This window comes from Felis catus, chromosome B3 (assembly GCF_018350175.1).
Source record: "Felis catus isolate Fca126 chromosome B3, F.catus_Fca126_mat1.0, whole genome shotgun sequence".
Lineage (NCBI taxonomy): Eukaryota > Metazoa > Chordata > Mammalia > Carnivora > Felidae > Felis > Felis catus.
This window is the reverse complement of record NC_058373.1, coordinates 21,455,614-21,482,911: the sequence shown is the minus strand read 5'-3', so window position 1 is coordinate 21,482,911 and position 27,298 is coordinate 21,455,614. Positions and strand designations below refer to the sequence as shown.

At 42.8% G+C, this 27,298-nt stretch overlaps 1 protein-coding gene across 12 annotated transcripts in view; it reads left to right on the top strand.

Annotated features, from left to right (window-relative positions):
• TRPM1 (transient receptor potential cation channel subfamily M member 1) overlaps positions 1-27,298 on the top strand; it is a 143,704-nt gene that overhangs the window by 85,132 nt on the left and 31,274 nt on the right. For 9 of the 12 annotated variants that reach the window (XM_019831968.3, XM_019831967.3, XM_019831964.3 and 6 more), the window contains 9 exons: positions 3,196-3,369; positions 4,631-4,765; positions 4,981-5,031; positions 8,101-8,241; positions 9,163-9,192; positions 11,151-11,443; positions 13,727-13,955; positions 24,994-25,116; positions 25,316-25,447. In XM_019831968.3, the coding sequence (XP_019687527.1) occupies positions 3,196-3,369; positions 4,631-4,765; positions 4,981-5,031; positions 8,101-8,241; positions 9,163-9,192; positions 11,151-11,443; positions 13,727-13,955; positions 24,994-25,116; positions 25,316-25,447 (1,308 nt within the window). The remainder of the gene's footprint in view (positions 1-3,195; positions 3,370-4,630; positions 4,766-4,980; positions 5,032-8,100; positions 8,242-9,162; positions 9,193-11,150; positions 11,444-13,726; positions 13,956-24,993; positions 25,117-25,315; positions 25,448-27,298) is intronic. The other 3 variants (XM_019831971.3, XM_019831963.3, XM_019831966.3) reach the window with 2 other exon arrangements.

Sequence of the window (27,298 nt, the reverse complement as noted above, 5' to 3'; positions counted from 1 at the left end):
AATTGACTCTTGATTTTGGCCCAGGTCATGATTTCGTGAATTAGAGCCCCGCAGCTGGCTCCAAGCTGACAGTGCAGAACCTCCTTGGGATTCTCTCTCTCCTTCTCTCTCTGCCTCTCTCTCTCAAAATAAATAAACTTTAAAAATATAAATGAATAAATAAATAAATTTACCATCTTAAACATTTTTAAGAGTATAGTTCAATTGAACTAAGTACATTCACATTGTAGTGCAACCATCACCATCATCCATCCATAAGACTCTTCATCTTATAAGACTAAAATTCCACATCCATGAAACAATAACTCCCCATTTCCTACTTCCCCCAGCCCCTGGCACTCCCATGTTACTTTCTGTCACTATGAATTTGACCACTTTAAATACGTCATACAAGTGAAACCATACAGTATTTATCCTTTGATTGGCTTATTTCACTTAGCATAATGTACTCAAGGTTCATTTCTGTGTGGCATATGTTAGAATTTCCTTCCTTTTTAAGGTTTAATCATATTCTTTTGTATGCATAGACCACATTTTCTTATCCGTTCATCCATCAATGGACACTTGGGTTGCTTCCACCTTTTGGCTATTTTGAGTAATGCTGCTATGAATATGGGTATACAAACACCTACTTGAGACCATGTTTTCAATTCTTTTGGATATATACCCAAAAATAGAATTGCTGGATCATAAGGTAATTCTATTTTTAATTTTTTGAGGGGCTGCCAAACATTTCCATAGCAGCCGCACCATTTTACATTTCCTCCAACAGTGCATGAGGGTTCCAATTTCTCCACATTCCTGCCAACACTTGTTTTTGATATGGGTCACCTAATTGTGGTTTTGATTTGCATTTCTTTAATGATTAATGATGTTGAGCATCCTTGCATGTATTTGGACATTTGCAAATCTTATTCTGAGAAATGCTTATTCAAGTTCTTTGCTTGTTTTTGAATCAGTTTGGTTTTTGTTGTTGTTGAGCTTGAGCTTTAGGAATACTCGATAAATTCTGGATATTAATCTCATCAGATATGTGATTTGCAAATATTTTCTTCATTAAGTGTGTTGCCTTTACTCTGTTGATACTGTCTTTTGATGCACAAGTTTTTAATTTTTGATGAAGTCCCATTTGCCTATTTTTTCTTTTGTTGCCTGTGCTTTGGTGACATATCCAAGAAGTCATTGCCAAATCCAATGTCATGCCTTGAATCTTGTTGATACTCTTTTGATGCACAAGTTTTTAATCTTTGATGAAGTCCCAATTGCCTATTTTTTCCTTTGTTGCTTATGATTTTTGGTGACATGTTCAAGAAGTCATTGCCAAATCCAATGTCATGAATCTTTGACCTAGGTTTTCTTCCATAAGTTTTATTGTTTTAGCTTTTACATTTAGGTTTTTGATCCATTTGGGGTTAAATTTTGTACATGATGTTAGATGAGGGTCCAACTTCCTTCTTTTTCAGGTGAATATCCAGTTTTCCCAGCACCAGTTGTTGAATGCTGTGTCAAGTTTTCACTGAGGATTATAATTGTCTTGTCTACATGAGGAGTCAGCCAGGACACTCTTTCATCCATATCTCTGCGTTGACCAGGGACCACACAAACTCTCATGGTGCCCTCAATGAAATCTTTACCCTGTCCCACTTAAGTGTTTTAAGCAGGAGAGTTACATGGTTTTATTTACATATTTAGGATCATTCTGGATTTAACATAGAAAATGTGTTGGGTGGGTACAATGGCAGGTAGGAGGAATCCTGTTAAAAGGTTATTGAAGTAATTCAGGGGAGAGACATCACCTGGGGTTAGAGCAGAGGCAGAGGAGAAATAAGAATTGGACATAGTAAAGCAATATTTAGCATTAAACATGATGTGCCTCAAGACAGATTAATCGTGGAAGAGGGCAGTGCAGGCAGCAAGATGTCAGCAATCTCCCCCCGTTCTCTGGCTTGCTACTGAGTTCAGGGACACTGGAAGAGGAAAGGTCGGAGGGAGTGGTTTTGAGTGTGGTTCTGGACATCATGAGCTGTAAAAGCCTTTGAGATATCCAAATGGAGATGCCAAGTTGGGAATAGGAACTCTAGGGAGAGACATGGACCGAAGCTAGAAACAACAAGTCAATTGCAAACACATGGGGACTGGCAGTATGGGCCTCAATACAGTTGCTGAAGGAGAGTAAAGAAGGAAGGAAGGGGCTGTGGATAGAGCCCCAAAGAGCCTCAACATTTACAGTCAGTGCTGAGAAGCAGTGGCCAGATAGGAAAACCAGAGCGTGCATTACCAGAGAAGCAGGAAGAGGCTTGAGGGGGAAGCAGGCAGCAGAGTCAGATGCGTTAAGAGCCCAGCATGAGAAGGACTGGGAAATGCCCATGAGGTGGTACCAGAACACTCAGCCCCTGCCACAGCCAGAACCATGGACAGATGGGAAGAAGCAACATGGAATACATGGAGCAGGGCATGGGAAGGGAGGGATGGACACTGTGCATGCAGACAGTTCACCAGAAGAGTTTGGCCAGAGGACAGGGCAAGTCCAGCAAGATAGGACTTGGCAAGATAGTAACTGGAGGGGTCAACTTTGTCTCAACGTTGGTATCACTGTGTCTGCACCAGGGCCATATACCCCCAGGCTCTCCATGTGACTGGAAGACAGGCCCAGCAGCCAGGTCCCACTTCTGCACTGCCTCCTGTTCTCTGAGTGGAACGCATTCTTCCCTCAATGCATTCAGTCTGTCGCCACATGGGTGCATCTCGGTAACACCCAGCAGGCCTTCTCAAGCCACCAATAAGCTCAGTCATGATTCTATCCAAACAGACATCCTCAGGTTTACAGGGTGTACTTTGTCTCTGACCCCTTCACGATCATTTTCTCCTTTCTGCATTAGCAACTATCAGCACCTCCCCTTTGGTGCCTCTCAGCATCCCTTCCTTTGGGCAAAAACACATCAATCAAAATATCAGCCACTTTAAGCACACAAGTAGCAGTGGTTCGTAGTATCAGGGCCTCCTCCAATAGGCAGTAGGCCTGCAATGATTGTGTGAGCATGTGTGTGTATGTGTGTGCGTGTTTGTGCGTGGGTGTGCTTACATGTGCATGTACACACACGTGTGCACGCAGAGGTGAGGGGGATCCGTGCACCTGTCTTGGGACAAGGGACAGCTTTAACACTGTTCCCCAACTCTGTTTACTGTGGACTGCAGCCCCTGGGAAGCCTGGCGCCCCCCACCGATAACAAAGTGACGGAGAAGGAAAAGAAGCCACCTACAGCAACCACCAAGGGGGGAAGAGGGAAAGGAAAAGGCAAGAAGAAAGGGAAAGTGAAAGAGGAAGTGGAGGAAGAAACTGACCCCCGGAAGATCGAGCTGCTGAACTGGGTATGTCTTCACCCCTCTTTCCCAAGATCACGAGTCGGTCACCCTCTTTCTCCAGGGGAAGGGGCAGTTGTCTTTGCTTCAGCCCCACCTGGGCCCTGAGTCCCGGGAGGCAGTGGCAGAGCATCCACAGGATAGTGCCAATATTTCAAAAGGCAACAGCAGGCTTCACAAACACCAGACATTCCGGCTTTGTGGGAGAATGAAGCTACTCAGAGAGGTTGCCCAACAGTGGCTCTTTCTGCCTGATGCACACATAGATGCTTCATGCCTGAAAATATGGGAAACAAACCAATTATCATGAAATAAACACAGTTCAGGGAACAGAAGAAGGAGCCTGTGGTTGAGATGTGCAGGTAACAGCACTTGTCTGGGCTGGGAGTCTGAGCCACACGCCGCACAGTATTCCTGGCCTTGCTGCTCTGAGGACACAGGCAAGGAGGGCGCTGAGCCTCTGCGGCGGCGTGTGACTGGCATTATCACAGCCACTAACCCTGGTGGCATGCTGTGAGTCCACAAGTTCCACCCAACTACCACATGGTCATCCTCAGTCAAGAACACAAACTCTCCCCCACTGCTGCCTCCGGAAGTCTTCGCATTATACTGAGTGCTGAAGGACAGAGGCACAAACGATAGATAATAGCATATAAAATATTACAACCAACCGCCTCAAAACATTGTTTACCAAGTCCGGAGCTTGGAGATTCAAGTACTGATTATAGTACTTATAAGAAAGAATGCTACAGCTTGTGTGGTGTTTCTTTCCCATCTTTATATTAAAAGAAAAGAGAATAGGGGCACCTAGGTGGCTCAGTGATTTAAGTGGCAGACTTCAGCTCAGGTCATGATCTCACAGTTCATGAGTTCAAGCTCCATGTCAGGCTCTGTGCTGACAGCTCAGAGCCTGGTGCCTGCTTCAGATTCTGTGTCTCCCTCTCTCTGCCTCTCCCCCACTTGCACTCTGTCTCTGTCTCTCTCTCTCAAGAATAAATTAAAAAAAAAATTTTTTTTTAAAGGAGAGAAGCGTCTACTTTTCTCCTTTTATCAAGCTTTGATACATTGACAGGACAGGTAGGGGCCAAACTGAGAAAAACGATGGGAGGTGGGGTGTGTTTACTCAAGACAAAGAGCAAAGAGAACCAGGTTCAACTTGCTCGAGGGTCTGGGGGGTCAGAATGCACTTTCCCAGATACTTCCTGTCTGCCTCTCGCCTGGCACCCCTCTGAGAGGCCACTCACAGGGTCCCTGGTGTTGGTTTGCACAGGTGAATGCTCTGGAGCAAGCCATGCTGGACGCTTTAGTCTTAGATCGGGTCGACTTCGTGAAGCTCTTGATTGAAAACGGAGTGAACATGCAGCACTTTCTCACCATTCCGAGGCTGGAAGAGCTTTACAACACAGTAAGTGTTCTAGAAGGGGGGAGGGCAGAGGGGAGCTAGCTGTTTGAATATGTTTATCACCGGTGCATATTTTGCATAAATGCTCTTAGATGAACACGGGATCACTGGAACACTGGTTTCAGCTGGGACATTAATTCTATGGAGTAGGGTAGGATTTAGCCCTGAGAGTTCAAGAGAAAAACATACTTAATATGACTGAATGCTTCTCTTTTCAGAGGCTGGGTCCACCAAACACGCTTCATTTGCTGGTGAGGGATGTAAAAAAGGTCAGTCTGTCATTTTATAATTCTTACCTATTGGCATCTTTCAATAAGACATTTTATAAAGCAATTTTTTAAATTTCTAAAATGTGTTGTCATATTATTAGAGGCATAAGAAAGAATGAATTCCTTTCTCCATAAAAGAGTTTACTAGAGTGTATTATGCTAAGCAGAATAAATCAGAGAAAGACAAATATCATATGATTTCATGCACATGTGGAATTTAAGAAACACAACAGATGAACACAGGGGGAGGGAAGGAAAAATAAGATAAAAACTGAGAGGGAGGCAAACCATGAGACACTCTTAAATACACAGAACAAACTGAGGGCCCAGGAGGGGAGGTGGGGGGATGGGCATTAAGGAGGGTACTTGTTGGGAAGAGCACCAGGTGTTGTATGGAAGTGATGAATACCTGGGCTCTGCTCCTGAAACAAATACTACACTGTATGCCAACTAACTTGAATTTAAATAAATAAAATTTTTAAAAAAGAGTTAAAACTAAAAAAAAGATTATCATTTTCACGTTCATCCCTACACATGCCAGGCTCATGTTGAATGACTGATTATGGCACCCTGGCACCATTACCAAGGCCCTGGGCAACAGCCAGGGAGGTGCCATCTTACCACTGGCCTGAGCCTCCATCTTCCAGTGGAACCCCATGTTCTGTATCTACTTTTAAGATCTGGGGCTCACTCCTTCACTGAACCAGTCTCCAGAAGGAACGTGCCTCAAGTCATTGTATGTGTTCCGTGGACTATTCCCTCATTAGTGAGTAATAGATGTTTTCACCCCTTTCCACTGCTGCTGACTACTTACAGTCTGTGTTCTTGTAGGAGCTCGTTCGTTCATTGTTGTGTCACGTCGCCACAGGCTAGAGGATTAGGTTGGGTTAATGTGTGAGTGATTCATTTTGCTAGGATGCAGTCCCTGGCTTGCCAAGTGTGGAACATGTATTCATACTCTGAGCAAGAAAAAATAACTCAAATGAGAGAATAGAGTTTTCAGTCAGAGTCCCAGATAGTCTGGCCATCCTTTGTACAAATGTCTCCTAATAATATAGTAATTCAGCTTCTATAGACACTCATTGGATCAGCACAGGATCAATGTATCCAGGAACCAAGAGGGACCAGAGCCCTTACTTAGCCCATAAGGAATCTGATTTCCTGGAATTCTTAGATTAGGATATAAACATTCAAAAGCCACAGCTACCCAAGTTCAGACCCAACCATTTCTCACCTAAAGGGCTTCAATAGTCCTCTTCCCACCTCTAGCCCCACGCCCCCTGATCATCCCAGGCACAGGACTCCCCAACTTAAAATCCTCCAAAGTCTCATGAAGTTTAAGGTCCTTCTAAGAAACTGATACTCCACTGGGCCTAGTTCCATCAACGTCCCCTACTCTCTCCCCTCACATCCCCACCACAGGGTACACATGCCAGGCTCTCTTGCTCATGTGTGTTGTGCCCTTCCTCTTGTCCCCCAAAGTTTCTTCTCCACCTGCTCCTAGCTACCTGGGGTGTGCCTTCTGCAGGAAGACATTGCCTACCCTCCCACCCTCCCATCCAGGCAGAGTTCAAGAGTTCAGGGCCAAACTCACTGTCTGTACCTTTGCCACTTCCTCCAAAACATCGAGCTCCCCGAGGGCAGGGATATATCTCTTTATCTCTGCATATGGAGTCCTGAATGAGGTGAAGGATCAGGATAGGGGCTGAACAAACTCATTAATGTCCGAGTGAAGTATTTGGTAAGTGTGGCTAGTTCTAATGTAAAGGGAGGACATTTGGAGGGCACTTGGGTGGCTCAGTCGGTTAAGCATCCAACTCTTGATTTCGGCTCAGGTCAGGATCTCACAGTTCATATGATTGAGCCCCACATCAGTCTTCTCACTGGACATGGAGACTGCTTGGGATTCTCTCTCTCCCTCTCTTTCTGCCCCTCTTCCACTCACTCTCTGTCTCCAAATAAGTAAATAAATAAATAATTTTTTTTTAAATAAATAAAGGGAGGACATTTGGGATGTGTAATTTCCATGCAATGAACCCAGGTTCCCACCATCACTTCAGTCATGTGAAATTAAACAAGCAGCATATGGTGCATAGCAAAAAAAAAAAAAAAAAAAAAAAAGTCCTTATAATTGACTGGTCATCTCTGCCTCCTAGATGAGTCAGCTGTCCAAGGATATGAATGACTGGCCAAACTGGTCTCAACATACCCCGTTGTATTTTGTTGCAACAGTCTGCCCCTTCACTGACTCCCACACACACCAGATGCTTTTGTAGTGCTTATGTTCTTTTTTTTTTAAGTTTATTTATTTATTTTGAGAGAGAAAGGGAGTGAGCAGAAGAGGGGCAGAAAGAGAAGGAGAAAGAGTATCCCAAACAGGCTCCTCACTGTCAGCACAGAGCCCCAAGTGGGGCTTGAAGTCCCAGAACCGTGAGATCATGACTTGAGCCAAAATCAAGAGTTGGACATTTAACTAAGAGAGCCATCCAAGCTCCGATGGGGCATGTGTTCTTACCGAAATGTGAGGAGTCCCCCAGAAAGTCACAAGGCACTGTGTGGAGCTTTCTCCAAGAAATTTCCAGCCCCAGGGATACTCTGTCTTGCTGCTGCCTCCCCACGAGGCCTCCTTCGGGTCACGTGGGCCACTTCCTCCTTCACCATGAAATCTGGATTCCAGGCCCCTGAAGCCAGCTGCTCCCCTGCAAGCAGCTATCAAAGCTCCTTCTCAACACAGCTCATCTGCTCTCACAAAGGAGGTCCCACACCAGCTGCACCGTATCTCCCCTACATCTGCACGTGCACACTGCAGGCCATTTTGAACCAGCCCATGGACAAGCCTAGGGCTCTACCCTGCAGCCTCATGGCTTTCTAATTCTTCTCACTGGGAAAGCTTTATCCTTTTTCTCCCTCAGTCATATGGTAATAGACTGAATATTGTTTAATGCCCCATTCCTCACATCAACACCCAAGTTTGGGCCAGAGAAGGCCACTTAAGCCAGGGGTGTGTGATGCAGACCACACATGGAGTGCATCCTTGCAGGGCCTGACACACAGCTTCTTTTCTTCCAGGGCAACCTGCCGCCAGATTACCACATCAGCCTCATTGACATAGGTCTTGTGCTGGAGTACCTCATGGGCGGGGCTTACCGTTGCAACTACACTCGGAAGAGCTTTCGGACCCTTTACAACAACTTATTTGGACCTAAGAGGGTAGAACTAAGTGAACGTGTGGTGTTCTGTGGTTCCTAGAGTCACATGTGGTCCCTTGCTGTCCTTTGCAATAGAAGAGCCTGTTCAAAGCCAAGTTCATTACCTCATCCCCAAGCACACCTGCCCCTCTTCCTTTAGCAATTCAGGTGTGTGTATGCACAGTCCCTAGAGATGCCCCAGTTTCACCTGGAGTCTTTACCCCCTTAGCAAGGCAGGCCCTCGGGCCGTCAATTACATCTGCCCTCTGTCCTTTATCTACAATAGCCTTCTTCCCGGGACCCCTTGTCTCTGCCCTCTCCAATCCATCCTACCCCTATAGCAACCTTCATCTTCCAAAGCAAGGGGCATGGCCGTGCACTCCCTGCTCAAATATTTCCAGTGTTCCCCACCACCTGAGAAATCACCACCAAGCTCATTATCATAGCATCCAAGGCTCTCTGACCATCTGAGAGCTGTCCCACGCTGTCATGGGGGTTGGCGGGGGAACCACAAACCTCCACCAAAATCAAATTGTACTACTCTACTGGCCATGTCTTTCCTCTAATCAAAATTCCACACATTCACAAGCCCAACTCAAATGTCATATCTTCCATGAAGCCCTCCTCTTGCCTCGCCCTGCCGCCCCCCATGTAGAGCTTTTAAGCTCTATGTCTGCATTTCTATTAGTGAAATTCTCTGGTTCTACCTGGAATAAGGGTCATGTATTGTCTGCACATCTTTCTCCTTAACTGACTTTGGCTGTCAGAAGCAGTTTCCATACTAAAGCGTTTCTTTTCCTTGAGTATTATTCTTAATTGTTAATGATACAAAGTACTTTTTAACCTAGGATTATGCCCCTTCTAACCACACTGCTAACGTACTACTAACGTTACTGCTACTAATATTAGTTATCTGATTAAATTTTCCTCTTCTATTATGCAGCCTAAAGCTCTTAAACTTCTAGGAATGGAAGTAAGTAAGATTTGTTTTCATCGATTTTATATCTTTCTCAAATATATATAGGCTTGTTTGTGTTGCATTTGTTTAAAATAAAATTGAGGGGTTTTTTTCAATGGATCAATCCACCACCCTACACACCAACATTTATTTAGATGGTGTAGTCAAATCATAAAATAGGATAATAGATATTCCCCCAAAAAAGGTTAAAAACTACTTAATTCATTTTATAGAGTTAGCAAAACCATAATTTCAAAAGGAAACAGAGAGTAAACAAATAAAAGAGCCCCACACAATCATAAATAATAGCTCAAGAAATTCAGTGGCATATTTAAAAAATTCTAAACAAGTCATTAAAATCTTCTAAGAATGCAAGTATAATTTAATGTTAGTGAATTTTTTAGTATATTACGTCACATCAAGAAGTCAAAGAAGGAAAACAGTATAATAGCATTTTTATTTTTTTAATTTTTTTATTATTTTTTATTTTTAAAAAAACTTTGTGTTTTATTATTTATATTTGAGAGAGAGACAGAGTGTGAGCACGGATGGGGCAGAGAAATGGAGACAGAATCTGAAACAAGCTCCAGGCTCCTAGCTGTCAGTACAGAGCCCAACATGGGGCTTGAACTCACGTGCAGTGAGATCATGACCTAAGCTGAAGTTGGATGCCTAACCGACTAAGCCACACAGGAACCCCTGATTTTTTTTTTAATTTATATCTTCTTTCTTTTTTTCTTAACCAAACTGACCTACATATTTGATCTTTTTGCTTTATCAAGCAACTTTCTTTTTTCTGCTTTTGTTCTTATTAATATCTGCTTCATTTTTATTCATTCCTTCCATATACTTTCTATAGAGTACTGTTTTGTTCTATTAACTCCATTTGAAAGTGAAGTTCACTCATTTTCAATCTTCCCTTTATTCTAAAAAATGCATGAAAGGTATAAATTTTTCTCTGCACATTGTTTGCATGGTATCTCAAGGTTTGAGTAAATAGAAACTTGATTACCATTTATTTCTAATCATTTATAATTTCCTCTTTAATCCAACAGCATTTAAAATCCATAAGTATATTTAAATTTTTACAGATGCAGTCTTTGTTGTTGTTATCCTACTGTTGTTTATTTCTAGTTTTATTCCTTGATATGTAGACTACATGATTTCTGATACCTGAAATCTGTTGAAATAGAAAATCTCAAAGGAATTGGGGAATAATGTCTGGTGGAGTTTTGTTAATGATCTATGAGTGCTGAAATAAACGTGTATTCTCAGTTTATTGGAAACAGTTCTTAACATTTAGCTGTCAGATCAAACTTGACAATTAGGTAATTTAATTTTAATTTTTTTTTTAAATTTTTTTTTCAACGTTTATTTATTTTTGGGACAGAGAGAGACAGAGCACGAATGGGGGAGGGGCAGAGAGAGAGGGAGACACAGAATCGGAAACAGGCTCCAGGCTCCGAGCCATCAGCCCAGAGCCTGACGCGGGGCTCGAACTCACGGACCGCGAGATCGTGACCTGGCTGAAGTCGGACGCTTAACCGACTGCGCCACCCAGGCGCCCCTAATTTTAATTTTTAATTTAATTAATTTTCATTTAAATTTTTTTTAATGTTTATTTATTTATTTTAAGAGAGAGAGATCTAGGGAGGGGCAGAGAGAGAGGGAGAGAGAGAATCCCAAGCAGGCTCCTTGCTGTCAGCACAGAGCCTGATGTGGGCCTCGAACCCATGAACTGTGAGATCATGACCTGAGCTGAAATCAAGAGTCAGATGCTTAACCAACTAAGTCACCCTGGCACCACTGCACATCTTTTCAGAAGAATTAATATACTGAGTGAGAACCACAGATGTACTTATGAAATCTCTTTATTACCACAGACAAAGGGGTTTTCCTTTTTCCAGTAATCTTGAAATCCGTTGTTGCACACTTAAGGCAGAACCAGGAAAAATGTGCTTGTCTCCCCTCAGGATGATGAGCCTCCAGCCAAAGGGAAGAAAAAGAAAAAGAAGAAGAAGGAGGAAGAGATCGACATTGATGTGGATGACCCTGCTGTGAGTCGGTTCCAGTACCCCTTCCACGAGCTGATGGTGTGGGCCGTGCTGATGAAACGCCAGAAAATGGCGGTCTTCCTCTGGCAGCGAGGCGAGGAGAGCATGGCCAAGGCCCTGGTGGCCTGTAAGCTCTACAAGTCCATGGCCCACGAGTCCTCTGAGAGCGAGCTGGTAGATGACATCTCCCAGGATTTGGACAACAATTCAAAGTTAGTGTCTGAAGGGAATTTAAGAACCAGGAAAAACTATTGTCCTGAGTACTTGTCCCTTTGGGGGAGGGTTGGCAAATGTATTTTTCACTTGGGTACAATTATCTTTTTTTTTTTCATTTTTTTTTAATGTTTATTTTTGAGAGAGAGAGAGATAGAGCGCAAGTGGGGGAGGGACAAAGAGAGGGAGAGACACAGAATCCGAAGCAGTCTCCAGGCTCTGAGCTGCCAGCCAGAGCCTGACAAGGGGCTCAAACCCATGAACCACAAGATCATGACCTGAGCTGACGTCAGATGCTTAACCAACTGAGCCACCCAGGCACCCCAAGTACAATTATCCTTAAAGCTTGTTCATAAATCATTTGGTCTATCATTTCATATTTTTTCTTCTCTCTGTGGTATTTCTAGACTGTCATTGTTTTGTTTATTTATACTTTCCAAGTGCTTCTCAGTTTTTCTCCAACTTAGATGGGACAGGACAGACTGAGGGACCTGCAGTTGGGCACCTCCCTTCCCACAGGCCATTAGGCTCTAATAATACCCCAATAGGGTAGGCTCTGGCTAACTCTTTCCTCCTTCAGGCAGGCCTAGTTAAGGAGACCAGAGTACGCCAACATATTTCAGAATGGTTCCTTTTCCCCTCCCTGTGCTGGCAGCATGAGGGGATTTCTCTCTCATCTCTGTGAGAACTTGGTGGAGCTCTTGGAGGTAAAACTCACAAAAACGTGAGCACACTTCCCTAAGACTGGGCCCCTCCCCTGGAGTTATTAAGTCTCAGACTTGTCCTCACAGAGCCTCCAACAATTTATCAGTTACAGTTTGAGTTTTCCTGCCCCAGCTCTGGTTCCAGAGGTTTCTTCTCTGGTATGTCATGAGTCTCTATATCTGCTGGTCTATCTCTACAGTTATGGGAGCAGCAGTTTGCCCTGTGACCTCAATTCTCTGATGAATTTAGAAGAGTTGTTGATTTTCAGTTTGTCTCACTTTGTGCTTAATGTTAGCACAGAATGGTGACTTCCAAGCCCCTACCATGCAGAACTAAAAACCAGAAGTCCCAGCACAACTTTATAGACTCATGAGCTTGGGGCGTAACCAAGCAACTCTGCCAACATCCAGCATCTTTGTTTTCTGAAGCACACTGCTTTTATTTTGGACTCAATGATTTCTAAAGTCACTAGTTGACTTCTAAACATTGGGAATTCAAGCCTATCTAAAAAATGGGAGATGTTCCCATCTCAGTGGGTTGGTAAATACCATCCCTCTGCTTCTTGGAGGACTGTCATGGTAATGTGTCACCTCACAGCCTGTGGGACCTGAGGCCAGAGAGCATTCCTCTTCAGGGAACAGACAAGGCCATTCCTCCACAGAGAATTCCTCCTATCTACATCCCTCAGCTCATAACTGGAATAAAATCTTACAGAAAATAAAGAAACAAAAACAGAGAGGGGCAATCACTCTGGGACTTCATCTTAACCACATTCCATGAAAAATGTTGAAGGTACAGGGAATGTTTACAACAGTCATTGAATGTTTGAATGAGGGCCATGTAGAAAATGGAATAAAGTTTATGTTTATAATTCAACTCGCCATCCTCTCCTCCTCTCCCCCAACTTGGCTCCCATTACTTCCCCCTCCTCCACCTCCAACCACTAGGCCCTCACTGCTCTAGGCCCCCATGACAACTAGAACTCGTCTCTATCATAGCCCTAGGAACGTTGAATTTTCTTGTGACCATTGTGTTATTGAAGTATTGCACACAGGCAGGGAAAGGCACATGTACAAATGTATGGCTTGATGACTGTTCACAAACAGAACACACCAGGATGACCAGCACCTAGATGAAGAAACGGGACCTTACCCAGACCTGCCAGTATTCCTGGTGTCCCCTTTCCTGTACCCTCCACAAAGGGTAGTCCTTATTCTGACCTCTATTGCCATAGAGCTTTGCTGTCCTTTCTGTCTGCATCCCTGTTCTGTGAAGACTTGAGGGAAGAGAACTTTGTCTTCTCGTCTCTGAGTGCCTGAGGCCTGAGAGGCACATTTGGGGTCAATCTAAACTCCATTTGCAGCAAGAGCAGTCAGCCCCCCAACACAACTGAGCACAGAGCCCCGGCCCCAGCCATTCCCACCTGGCAACATACCCTGGGAGCTTCTGGGGTATGCAGAGGATTGGAAATCAAGGATTCTGTGTTCTGGGCTCCATGATATGTCTGTGGATATGTCTCTCTCACAGTGTGTGTAGCCACTGCAGCGTCAGCTCTGACTGTGCTCCCTTCCCTTCAGAGACTTCGGCCAGCTTGCCGTGGAGTTGTTAGACCAGTCCTATAAGCACGATGAGCAGATCGCCATGAAACTGCTGACCTATGAGCTGAAGAACTGGAGCAACTCCACCTGCCTCAAGCTGGCAGTGGCGGCCAAACACCGGGACTTCATCGCTCACACCTGCAGCCAGATGCTGCTGACAGACATGTGGATGGGAAGGCTGCGAATGAGGAAAAACCCCGGCCTAAAAGTACGTATGGCTTATTGCCATAGTGGTAACAAGTGACACCTGTGTGAGCTCTTACTCTGCACCTTGCAGAGCCAGGCATTCCTGTGGATTATTTCATTTATTCCTCTGAACAGCCCCATGAGGGAGATGCTTGCCTTACAGATGGAAAACCTGAAGCTTCAAGGTTGACTTGCCTAGGATCTGAGCTGGTGAGGTGTGGGTCCAGGCCCTGAACCCAGGTGGCCTAATGCCAGACATAACTGGTGTGCCTGGCTCACAGAGATTGGAGTTCACCCTAAAAAACCACATCCCAGGACAGGCCATCTTCCTGCCATTAAATCAGGCACCTGAACTCTGTTTCTATAGATCCTGTTACAACTCTGAAACTGTGTGATTACATATATTTTTAATGTTTATTTTTATTTTTATTTTTTTTTAATTTTTTTTTCAACGTTTATTTATTTTTGGGACAGAGAGAGACAGAGCATGAACGGGGGAGGGGCAGAGAGAGAGGGAGACACAGAATCGGAAACAGGCTCCAGGCTCTGAGCCATCAACCCAGAGCCCGACGCGGGGCTCGAACTCACGGACCGCGAGATCGTGACCTGGCTGAAATTGGACGCTTAACCGACTGCACCACCCAGGCGCCCCAATGTTTATTTTTATTTTTGAGAGAGAACATTAGAAGGGGAGGGGCAGAGAGAGAGGGAGACACAGAATCTTAAGCAGGCTCCAGGCTCTGAGCTGTCAACACAGAGCCCAACGTGGGGCTCAAACTCACGCACCGTGAGATCATGACCTGAGCCGAAATCAGACACTTAACCCACTAAGCCACCCAGGCGCCCCTGAAATTATGTGATATTATTTTAATTGGCAACATTTCAGTATATGGGTTTTATAAGAGAATATGAAGTTATAGTAGGGTTTGAAAGGCTGTAGTCGGTACAAATTGTATTGTGATCAAATCTTAGCCCTGCTCTTTAGTACTGTTAACTAGTAGGTAAGAAACGATTCTAATCTTCAAATAATCCAGCTCCCTCACAGCAGTATTATGCCAATCTCATGGGATTGCCATGAGAGTAAAGAAAAGACATCTTATGTTATATTGTGTAGTGTGGTTCTGGCAAATAGAAGGCATTTCATTTCTTAATAATATGAATGTTATGCCTTGCCCTCATATGAAAATTGAGCAGTGGGATTAAAAGTCTGTCAGATTTAATGAGTATAAGGAGTCAGTGAGATCCAAGAAGGAAGGAATCAAGAAGAACAGAAATGAGTCCAATAAATAGATGGAATGACCAAGAGGCTACAAGTGTCAGGGATAAAGGTCAAGGAAACAAGAACAGTTTCTTAACAAGAAAATCTTTAACGAGAACATAGAAGGGGGATCAGATTTCAAGTAAAACAAAAATGCACACAAAAGTTAAGGCTCAGTTACGATTCAAATTAAAACTCAGAATGATTTTGAGCAACTGGTAGTGTGTAAAAAAAGACCATTTGACCTCTGATAGCAAGAACATGATCCTTTAGTGGTACCAGAATTCTGCATTAAAATTGCCATATGGCCACACAATAAACAATATTTATATAGTAATAAAAATGGAAATGCTTTTTATTGGTTTTTCAGTTTTTGGAATAGTCCCATAGACAAAGCACTGAAGACTCGAATATGATTCCTTAAACAGAATACAAATGCCACCAAGTATAAAATACAAAAAGCAGACACCTACCTAGGTGGCTCAGTCAGTTGAGCGTCTAACTCTTGGTTTCAGTTCAGGTCACGATCTCGTGGTTTGTGGGATCAAGCCCAGCATCAGACTCTGGGCTGACAGTGCAGAGCCTGCTTGGGATTCTCTCTCTTGCCCTCTCTTTGCCCCTTCCCCACTCGCTCTCTCTCAGAATAAATAAATATTTTTTTAAAAAAGAAAATACAGGGGCACCTGGGTGGTTCGGTCAGTTAGGCATCTGACTTCGGTTCAGGTCATGATCTCGCAGTCTATGACCCCACATGGGGCTCTGTGCTGACAGCTTGGAGCCTGGAGCCTGCTTCAGATTCTGTGTCTCCCCTCTCTCTCTGCCCCTCCCCCGCTTGTGCTGTGTCTCGCTCTCTCAAAAATAAATGTTAAAAAATTTTTTTTAAAAAGAAAATACAAGAATCAAAGGCACAGCTGGGAAAAACTGGGTGGTAGAAAGAGGAAGGGAGGGTGGTGAGAAGGATAATATCCCATATTATAATGTGGGGAATCAAGACTATCAAAAGTTGTTGAAACAAGAGAAAAAGATTTCAGTTCATGATATAAAGTTACAAAGATAACCTTGTAGGAACTGAAAACATTCATGTGGCTATTAAATGGGAGCAGAGGAATAGATGAAACGAGATCAAGTCTTGTCTAAAATAATAGGATGTCAGGGCACCTACGTGTCTCAGTCAGTTAAGCATCCAACTTGGGCTCAAGTTACGATCTTGCAGTTCCCAAGTTCAAGCCCCGCATTGGGATTTCTGCTGTCAGTGCGGAACCCACTTCAGATCTTCTGTCCCCCTCTCTTTCTGCCCCTCCCCTGCTTGTGCACTCTCTCTCTCTCTCAGAAATAAATAAACATTAAAAAAATAGGATGTTAATAGGTAGTACTTAAACTAACAAAGAAATAGCAATATAAAACGTCACTCATGTTGTTAAAAATATGAAGTTATTAAAAAAACTAAAATCAGAAATAGTTAAAAGTGATTATCTCGGCTTGTGGGAAGCGGCAAGATGGCGGCTTAGGAGGACGCTGGGCTCACCGCGTGTCCGGCTGATCACTTAGATTCCACCTACACCTGCCTAAATAACCCAGAAAACCGCCAGAGGATTAGCAGAACGGAGTCGCCGGAGCCAAACGCAGACGAGAGGCCCACGGAAGAGGGTGGGAAGGGCGGCGAGGCGGTGCGCGCTCCACGGACTGGCGGGAGGGAGCCAGGGCGGAGGGGCGGCTCGCCGGCCAAGCAGAGCCCCCGAGTCTGGCTGGCAAAAGCGGAGGGGCCTGACGGACTGTGTTCCCACAACAAGCGCGACTTAGCGTCTGGGAGGTCATAAGTTAACAGCTCTGCTCGGAAAGCGGGAAGGCTGGAGGACAAAGGGAGGGAGAGCTGCTGAGCCCCCTGACGACAGAGCTCAGCTTGGTGGGGAACAAAGGCGTTCGCCAGCGCCATCTCCCCCGCCCATCCCCCAGCCAAAATCCCAAAGAGAACCAGTTCCTGCCAGGGAACTTGCTCGCTCCGCGCAAACACCCAACTCTGTGCTTCTGCGGAGCCAAACCTCCGGCAGCGGATCTGAATCCCTCCCGCTGCCACAGGGCCCCTCCTGAAGAGGATCACCTAAGGAGAAGCGATCTAAGCCTGCCCCTCCTGCCCCCGTGCACCTTGCCTACCCACCCCAGCTAATTCGCCAGATCCCCAGCATCACAAGCCTGGCAGTGTGCAAGTAGCCCAGACGGGCCACACCACCCCACTGTGAATCCCGCCCCTAGGAGAGGGGAAGAGAAGGCACACACCAGTCTGACTGTGGCCCCAGCGGTGGGCTGGGGGCAGACATCAGGTCTGACTGCGGCCCCGCCCACCAACTCCAGTTATACACCACAGCACAGGGGAAGTGCCCTGCAGGTCCTCACCACACCAGGGACTATCCAAAATGACCAAGCAGAAGAATTCCCCTCAGAAGAATCTCCAGGAAATAACAACAGCTAATGAGCTGATCAAAAAGGATTTAAATAATATAACAGAAAGTGAATTTAGAATAATAGTCATAAAATTAATCGCTGGGCTTGAAAACAGTATACAGGACAGCAGAGAATCTCTTGCTACAGAGATCAAGGGACTAAGGAACAGTCACGAGGAGCTGAAAAACGCTTTAAACGAAATGCATAACAAAATGGAAACCACCACAGCTCGGCTTGAAGAGGCAGAGGAGAGAATAGGTGAACTACAGGATAAAGTTATGGAAAAAGAGGAAGCTGAGAAAAAGAGAGATAAAAAAATCCAGGAGTATGAGGGGAAAATTAGAGAACTAAGTGATACACTAAAAAGAAATAATATACGCATAATTGGTATCCCAGAGGAGGAAGAGAGAGGGAAAGGTGCTGAAGGGGTACTTGAAGAAATAATAGCTGAGAACTTCCCTGAACTGGGGAAGGAAAAAGGCATTGAAATCCAAGAGGCACAGAGAACTCCCTTCAGACGTAACTTGAATCGATCTTCTGCACGACATATCATAGTGAAACTGGCAAAATACAAGGATAAAGAGAAAATTCTGAAAGCAGCAAGGGGTAAACGTGCCCTCACATATAAAGGGAGACCTATAAGACTCGTGACTGATCTCTCTTTTGAAACTTGGCAGGCCAGAAAGAATTGGCACGAGATTTTCAGGGTGCTAGACAGAAAAAATATGCAGCCGAGAATCCTTTACCCAGCAAGTCTGTCATTTAGAATAGAAGGAGAGATAAAGGTTTTCCCAAACAAACAAAAACTGAAGGAATTTGTCACCACTAAACCAGCCCTACAAGAGATCCTAAGGGGGACCCTGTGAGACAAAGTCCCAGAGACATCACTACAAGCATAAAACATACAGACATCACAATGACTCTCAACCCGTATCTTTCTATAATAACACTGAATGTAAATGGATTAAATGCACCAACCAAAAGACATAGGGTATCAGAATGGATAAAAAAACAAGACCCATCTATTTGCTGTCTACAAGAGACTCATTTTAGACCTGAGGACACCTTTAGATTGAGAGTGAGGGGATGGAGAACCATTTATCATGCGACTGGAAGCCAAAAGAAAGCTGGAGTAGCCATACTTATATCAGACAAACTAGACTTTAAATTAAAGGCTGTAACAAGAGATGAAGAAGGACATTATATAATAGTTACAGGGTCTATCCATCAGGAAGAGCTAACAATTATAAATGTCTATGCACCGAATACCGGAGCCCCCAAATATATAAAACAATTACTCATAAACATAAGCAACCTTATTGATAAGAATGTGGTAATTGCAGGGGACTTTAACACCCCACTTACAGAAATGGACAGATCATCTAGACACACGGTCAATAAAGAAACAAGGGCCCTGAATGAGACATTGGATCAGATGGACTTGACAGATATATTTAGAACGCTGCATCCCAAAGCAACAGAATATACTTTCTTCTCGAGTGCACATGGAACATTCTCCAAGATAGATCATATACTGGGTCACAAAACAGCCCTTCATAAGTTTACAAGAATTGAAATTATACCATGCATACTTTCAGACCACAATGCTATGAAGCTTGAAATCAACCACAGGAAAAAGTCTGGAAAACCCCCAAAGGCATGGAGGTTAAAGAACACCCTACTAACGAATGAGTGGGTCAACCAGGCAATTAGAGAAGAAATTAAAAAATATATGGAAACAAACGAAACTGAAAATACAACAATCCAAACGCTTTGGGACGCAGCGAAGGCAGTCCTGAGAGGAAAATACATTGCAATCCAGGCCTATCTCAAGAAACAAGAAAAATCCCAAATACAAAATCTAACAGCACACCTAAAGGAACTAGAAGCAGAACAGCAAAGGCAGCCTAAACCCAGCAGAAGAAGAGAAATAATAAAGATCAGAGCAGAAATAAACAATATAGAATCTAAAAAAACTGTAGAGCAGATCAACGAAACCAAGAGTTGGTTTTTTGAAAAAATAAACAAAATTGACAAGCCTCTAGCCAGGCTTCTCAAAAAGAAAAGGGAAATGACCCAAATAGATAAAATCATGAATGAAAATGGAATTATTACAACCAATCCCTCAGAGATACAAACAATTATCAGGGAATACTATGAAAAATTATATGCCAACAAATTGGACAACCTGGAAGAAATGGACAAATTCCTGAACACCCACACTCTTCCAAAACTCAATCAGGAGGAAATAGAAAGCTTGAACAGACCCATAACCAGCGAAGAAATTGAATCGGTTATCAAAAATCTCCCAACAAATAAGAGTCCAGGACCAGATGGCTTCCCAGGGGAGTTCTACCAGACGTTTAAAGCAGAGATAATACCTATCCTTCTCAAGCTATTCCAAGAAATAGAAAGGGAAGGAAAACTTCCAGACTCATTCTATGAAGCCAGTATTACTTTGATTCCTAAACCAGACAGAGACCCAGTCAAAAAAGAGAACTACAGGCCAATATCCCTGATGAATATGGATGCAAAAATTCTCAATAAGATACTAGCAAATCGAATTCAATGGCATATAAAAAGAATTATTCACCATGATCAAGTGGGATTCATTCCTGGGATGCAGGGCTGGTTCAACATTCGCAAATCAATCAATGTGATACATCACATTAACAAAAAAAAAGAGAAGAACCATATGATCCTGTCAATCGATGCAGAAAAGGCCTTTGACAAAATCCAGCACCCTTTCTTAATAAAAACCCTTGAGAAAGTTGGGATAGAAGGAACTTAACTTAAACATCATAAAAGCCATTTATGAAAAGCCCACAGCTAACATCATCCTCAACGGGGAAAAACTGAGAGCTTTTTCCCTGAGATCAGGAACACGACAAGGATGCCCACTCTCACCGCTGCTGTTTAACATAGTGCTGGAAGTTCTAGCATCAGCAATCAGACAACAAAAGGAAATCAAAGGCATCAAAATTGGCAAAGACGAAGTCAAGCTTTCGCTTTTTGCAGATGACATGATATTATACATGGAAAATCCGATAGACTCCACCAAAAGTCTACTAGAACTGATACATGAATTCAGCAAAGTTGCAGGATACAAAATCAATGTACAGAAATCAGTTGCATTCTTATACACTAACAAGGAAGCAACAGAAAGACAAATAAAGAAACTGATCCCATTCACAATTGCACCAAGAAGCATAAAAAACCTAGGAATAAATCTAACCAAAGATGTAAAGGATCTGTATGCTGAAAACTATAGAAAGCTTATGAAGGAAATTGAAGAAGATTTAAAGAAATGGAAAGACATTCCCTGCTCATGGATTGGAAAAATAAATATTGTCAAAATGTCAATACTACCCAAAGCTATCTACACATTCAGTGCAATCCCAATCAAAATTGCACCAGCATTCTTCTCGAAACTAGAACAAGCAATCCTAAAATTCATATGGAACCACAAAAGGCCCCGAATAGCCAAAGGAATTTTGAAGAAGAAGACCAAAGCAGGAGGCATCACAATCCCAGACTTTAGCCTCTACTACAAAGCTGTCATCATCAAGACAGCATGGTATTGGCACAGAAACAGACACATAGACCAATGGAATAGAATAGAAACCCCAGAACTAGACCCACAAACGTATGACCAACTCATCTTTGGCAAAGCAGGAAAGAACATCCAATGGAAAAAAGACAGCCTCTTTAACAAATGGTGCTGGGAGAACTGGACAGCTACATGCAGAAGGTTGAAACTAGACCACTTTCTCACACCATTCACAAAAATAAACTCAAAATGGATAAAAGACCTAAATGTGAGACAGGAAACCATCAAAACCTTAGAGGAGAAAGCAGGAAAAGACCTCTCTGACCTCAGCCGTAGCAATCTCTTACTCGACACATCCCCAAAGGCAAGGGAATTAAAAGCAAAAGTGAATTACTGGGACCTTATGAAGATAAAAAGCTTCTGCACAGCAAAGGAAACAACCAACAAAACTAAAAGGCAACCAACGGAATGGGAAAAGATATTCGCAAATGACATATCGGACAAAGGGCTAGTATCCAAAACCTATAAAGAGCTCACCAAACTCCACACCCGAAAAACAAATAACCCAGTGAAGAAATGGGCAGAAAACATGAATAGACACTTCTCTAAAGAAGACATCCAGATGGCCAACAGGCACATGAAAAGATGTTCAGCGTCGCTCCTTATCAGGGAAATACAAATCAAAACCACACTCAGGTATCACCTCACGCCAGTCAGAGTGGCCAAAATGAACAAATCAGGAGACTATAGATGCTGGAGAGGATGTGGAGAAACGGGAACCCTCTTGCACTGTTGGTGGGAATGCAAATTGGTGCAGCCGCTCTGGAAAGCAGTGTGGAGGTTCCTCAGAAAATTAAAAATAGACCTACCCTATGACCCAGCAATAGCACTGCTAGGAATTTATCCAAGGGATACAGGAGTACTGATGCATAGGGCCACTTGTACCCCAATGTTCATAGCAGCACTCTCAACAATAGCCAAATTATGGAAAGAGTCTAAATGTCCATCAACTGATGAATTGATAAAGAAATTGTGGTTTATATACACAATGGAGTACTACGTGGCAATGAGAAAAAATGAAATATGGCCTTTTGTAGCAACGTGGATGGAACTGGAGAGTGTGATGCTAAGTGAAATAAGCCATACAGAGAAAGACAGATACCATATGGTTTCACTCTTATGTGGATCCTGAGAAACTTAACAGGAACCCATGGGGGAGGGGAAGGAAAAAAAAAGAGGTTAGAGGGGGAGAGAGCCAAAGCATAAGAGACTCTTAAAAACTGAGAACAAACTGAGGGTTGATGGGGGGTGGGAGGGAGGAGAAGGTGGGTGATGGGTATTGAGGAGGGCACCTTTTGGGATGAGCACTGGGTGTTGTATGGAAACCAATTTGTCAATAAATTTCATATATAAAAAAAAAAAGTCAAAAAAATAAAAATAAAAAAAAAAGCAGATCTCAGATGAAAAAAAAATACTTCTTGAAGACAAATGATATGAAATTACATATTGAAAAAAAACACTTTCTAGACACATATATCAACCCAGAACAACCAACATCAACACACATTTTTAAAAACTGGATCTTAATGAAAAAGAAAAAACTCCCTGGGCATCCAGGCAAACACAACAACAACCAAAGTGAAAGTTACTTATAAGGGAAAGAAAATTAGATTATAATCAGACTTCCAGCAGCAACCACTTGTGTCAGAGAAAAAATTGGAGTGCGTCATATAAAGATACTCCCAGAAGGAAAATGACAGACCAGGATTTTATATCCAACAAAAGTGACTGTTAAATATAAAAGGTATACACAAACCATTACCAACAGGTAAGGACCCCAGGAAATATTGTTCTTATGAGCCCTTTCTAAAGACTCTATTAGGTAATGAGCTTCCAAGAACCACAGTAACCAAAGAGGCATCAGTATAAGGACTAATGGTAAGCCTCAGATATATATTTACATATAGTGCTGAGACTAGGGGAGGGTTAAGAGGGAGAGAGTATAGTATGCAATGGCTATGTGTTCTGATAATATAGATATAACACAGCCTTTTTAAAAAAGAGAGAATTGAAACACCTATGCAAAAAAAAAAAGTAACTCTTCAGTAATCATAATCAATAGCAGTAGTATTAACATTGTTATTCTGAAACAAACTATAAAGCAACTGAATAACGAGGGGTATTTTAATTCTATCATGTCTGTCCTTTAGAACTAGGATTCAGTGTGTAGCAAAAGGAAACACAGCTATGGTCTAGAAAGGGGTAAATGAAAAGCCTATAGTGTTTAAATGGAAGCATCAGTACAAACTCATTCCATCTCTGAACAATGAAAAGCCTGGACACAATGACCTACTGAAAAGCAATGAACATCTCCAATGCCCAGATTGTGGTCTTGCAATACCATTTCCCACTAACTGGGGCCAGAACTTCTTGGAGAAATGATTCGTTCCAGATCTGGAGCAAGAAAATTCCAAGATAAGCCTAGAACATCTTGACATATCAGATGGCAAAAAGCTATCAAAGGTCAGTAGGGTAAGAACAGGGGACAGAGGAGCCCACTCGAAGAGGCTTCCACTGGCCAAAAGAGACGTTCTATTCTATTTCTTTGTTTGGTCTATTCATGCACCTACACCCTACTATCTTAATTACTGATTTTTTGTAAGATAACTTTTTTTTTTCCAACGTTTTTTATTTATTTTGGGACAGAGAGAGACAGAGCATGAACGGGGGAGGGGCAGAGAGAGAGGGAGACACAGAATCGGAAACAGGCTCCAGGCTCCGAGCCATCAGCCCAGAGCCTGATGCGGGGCTCGAACTCACGGACCGCGAGATCGTGACCTGGCTGAAGTCGGACGCTTAACCAACTGCGCCACCCAGGCGCCCCTTTGTAATATAACTTTTAATGTACGGTAGAAGTAGCCCTTTTGTGGTATCCTTAACAATGTATCACTGAGGGGGCACCTGGGTGGCTCAGTTGGTTAAGTGTTCAACTTCAGCTGAGGTCATGATCTCGTGGTTAATGAGTTTGAGACCCACATTGGGCTCTGTGCTGACAGGCTCAGAGCCTGGAGCCTGCTTCAGATTCTGTGTCTCCCTCTCTCTCTCACTCTCAGTCTCTCTCTCTCTCTAAAATAAACATTTTTTTTAAATTAAAAAATGTATTATTTAATATAACATTAATATTCATATATAAATATATATTTAATAAATATATAATTTATAAATATAAATAATAGTTATTGTTTAATATTACAATATTATAATAGTTAATTGTTTAATGATATACTATAATATTTTATTATTTAATCATATAATACTTTTATTTAATAATATAATGATAATATACTATTATAATAATTTTTATTATTTAAAAATAATATTGGAGATACACATCAGTTATTTCTACATAAAATATTTTTTATCTACTTCACTATCAGTATTACTATATTTTGTTTATTTGTTCTCATTTATTATATTTTAATTTAAAGATTTACCCACTTTGAAACTCAATATAAGCTCTTTGCTTTTAAGACACAATTCCACACAATACTGCTTGCTGTCTATCTAAAATAATGTGATGAAAGTACTTACAGTTTTCAGTTGCAACTCTACCAACTCTTATTCAGTGTATCAAACAGAATAAGCCACAGAACATCAGAGCAGAGATAAACCTGTTTTAGGACAAATCAATTTGTTGAGTGGTGCTGAAGGTCATAATTTAAAATTTTTATATATACTAGGAAAATTTTCTAGAATTGCCATAGCTTAGAAATCTAAAAATTAAAAAAAAATCTTTTTTATCATCCTATATAGGTTATAATGGGGATTCTTCTTCCCCCTACCATCTTGTTTTTGGAATTTCGCACATATGATGACTTCTCATATCAGACATCCAAGGAAAATGAAGATGGCAAAGAAAAAGAAGAGGAAAATGTGGTCAGTGATACCCTTGACCATAACAGTATCAATAGACTTTCATTCTCAAAATTGTTGAGATTTCTCTTACCATGAATTTAGAAACCATAGTAATTGGGGAAATTTGTATACTTCTTTATTTTTTAAAAAAATATCTGTTAAATACTGTGTATTTCCCATTTAGCAACCTGCTTGCTGTGTGCTGTTCTCTGTTTTCCAGGATGCCAATGCAGATGCTGGTTCAAGAAAGGGCGATGAGGAGAATGAGCACAAAAAGCAAAGAAGCATTCCCATTGGAACAAAGATCTGTGAATTCTATAACGCTCCCATTGTCAAGTTCTGGTTTTACACAGTAAGGCTTCCTCCTTCGCATTGGCCATCTAACATGTTTTGAATATGCAGGATTGTTAGAATCAAGAAACATGTCAAAGGCTTTTAAAAATGTTTTAAAATTCACCAAATTAAAATGAATTATGAAAACAAAACTGGGACTAATTCAGATCTTCACCTAAAATTGTATCTGGATATCTTGTTCTATATTTTACATGCATGTAGGAATATGGCCATCCTAGCCCCAAATACACCATTTCATAATGCAAAATAGTCTTATTTGCTTAAGATGAAGGATTTTTTTTAATGCTCTCAGTAATACAAACTTAGGGAACTATAGCTTTATTTTTAAACGGACACAGATGATTGGTGATTTAAAGAGCAAACTCACAGTTAACCATTTTTTTCATAAAACTAGAGGGGCCACTAAAGGAATGTGGTTGAACCCAGGTCATAAACTCCTAGACCAGGGGAAAAAATCAAGGCCTCTACACTCTGAAATGCACACCAAATTGACCACAGTCTGGCTTCACACTCTCCTCCAGCTGCCTTTGGTGGCCACTGTCTTGGCATCTCCAATAGTGTGGCCATCTATAACCAGAGAAGACTCAGTCTTACACATTCATGCTGGGACATCTGCAGATGGGCAGATGGGAAGGCTCCCAGCTGTGGGAGGTCCCAGGAGGCACACAAAGGCTCCCACAACCTTGCAGTCTGGGGAGGTTGGGACAAGACTACTCATGAAACCCCAAGCACCAAGCTTCAGCTTCTGCCAGGCAGGCCCTGGCACTGTGGCTCCATTTGAGACTAGGCAGGGACAGGCGATGGGAGGTGAGGAGCTGGGTCCAAAGCTATGAATGAGGCAATTGGCAGGGGGGTAAGCAGTGGGCAAGAGGAAGGCTGCATGTGGATCCAGATCAACTATGCACCTGGACACCCAAGCTTTTGGTAGCCACACCTGGTGTGGTGGCAGAGCCACTGCTGCCCATCTGCTCTGGTAAGAACCAGCTGAGCACTGGCCTGGACTTCAAGAGAGTTCAGCATAGGGTGGGGCCACACCCTATGTAGAAGACCCCCAGTGTCACCCTGCCCCTCGGACTGCTAGCTCTGGCCCGGTGGGAGGGTGTGACATGTTTTATAGCTTCCCAGGGGATTCTGACATGGCCCAATTTGGAGAATTCTGATTCCTCTGCAAGGAATAAATCATGGATTCGAGGGATTTTACTGTATTACTGGTAAAGCTTATGCAATTGGGAGGGGTGGGGGTGAATCTTAAAAAATAAAAACTGCCGAATCACAGATGCACAATTGCTAGAACACTCCCCCCTTACCCCCATAACTCCTGAAGAGGCCTGTGCCAATGAGGCTCCAGAGGTGAAGATTCATCAGCTCCACAGTGAATCAACCTCAGACCACCTCCTTCCCACCTGATACCTCACTCTCATATACCTCCAAACTCGGCATATTTTCTTGCCACAAAGATAGGAAACTTGCCGTGGCCACAGCAAACCACAGATATGTGAGCCCTAATTGTGGGGACTCGAGGCAGCTCTGTGCATCAGGGCAGACAGCTCTCACCCGCTCCCTTCTAACCTCCCACATCCACTAACTGTGAAAAGATTCAAGAGGGAAATTTGCAAGGCAGGGAGAGAAAGTAACATTTTCCAACTTCCAGGAATGTAGAAGTCACATGAGTGAAATATTAAAATTTTCCTGTTTCTCATAATTTTGAGCAGCTCCGTAATTCCCCCATGAGGGTGATAGTAGCCACAAATACATCTTAATTTAGAAGATGAAATGCCAGTGCCCATACGATCCTAAAGTGTAAAATGCCTCCCGACCTGCCTCAAAGTTTATCTGCACTGGTGATGTG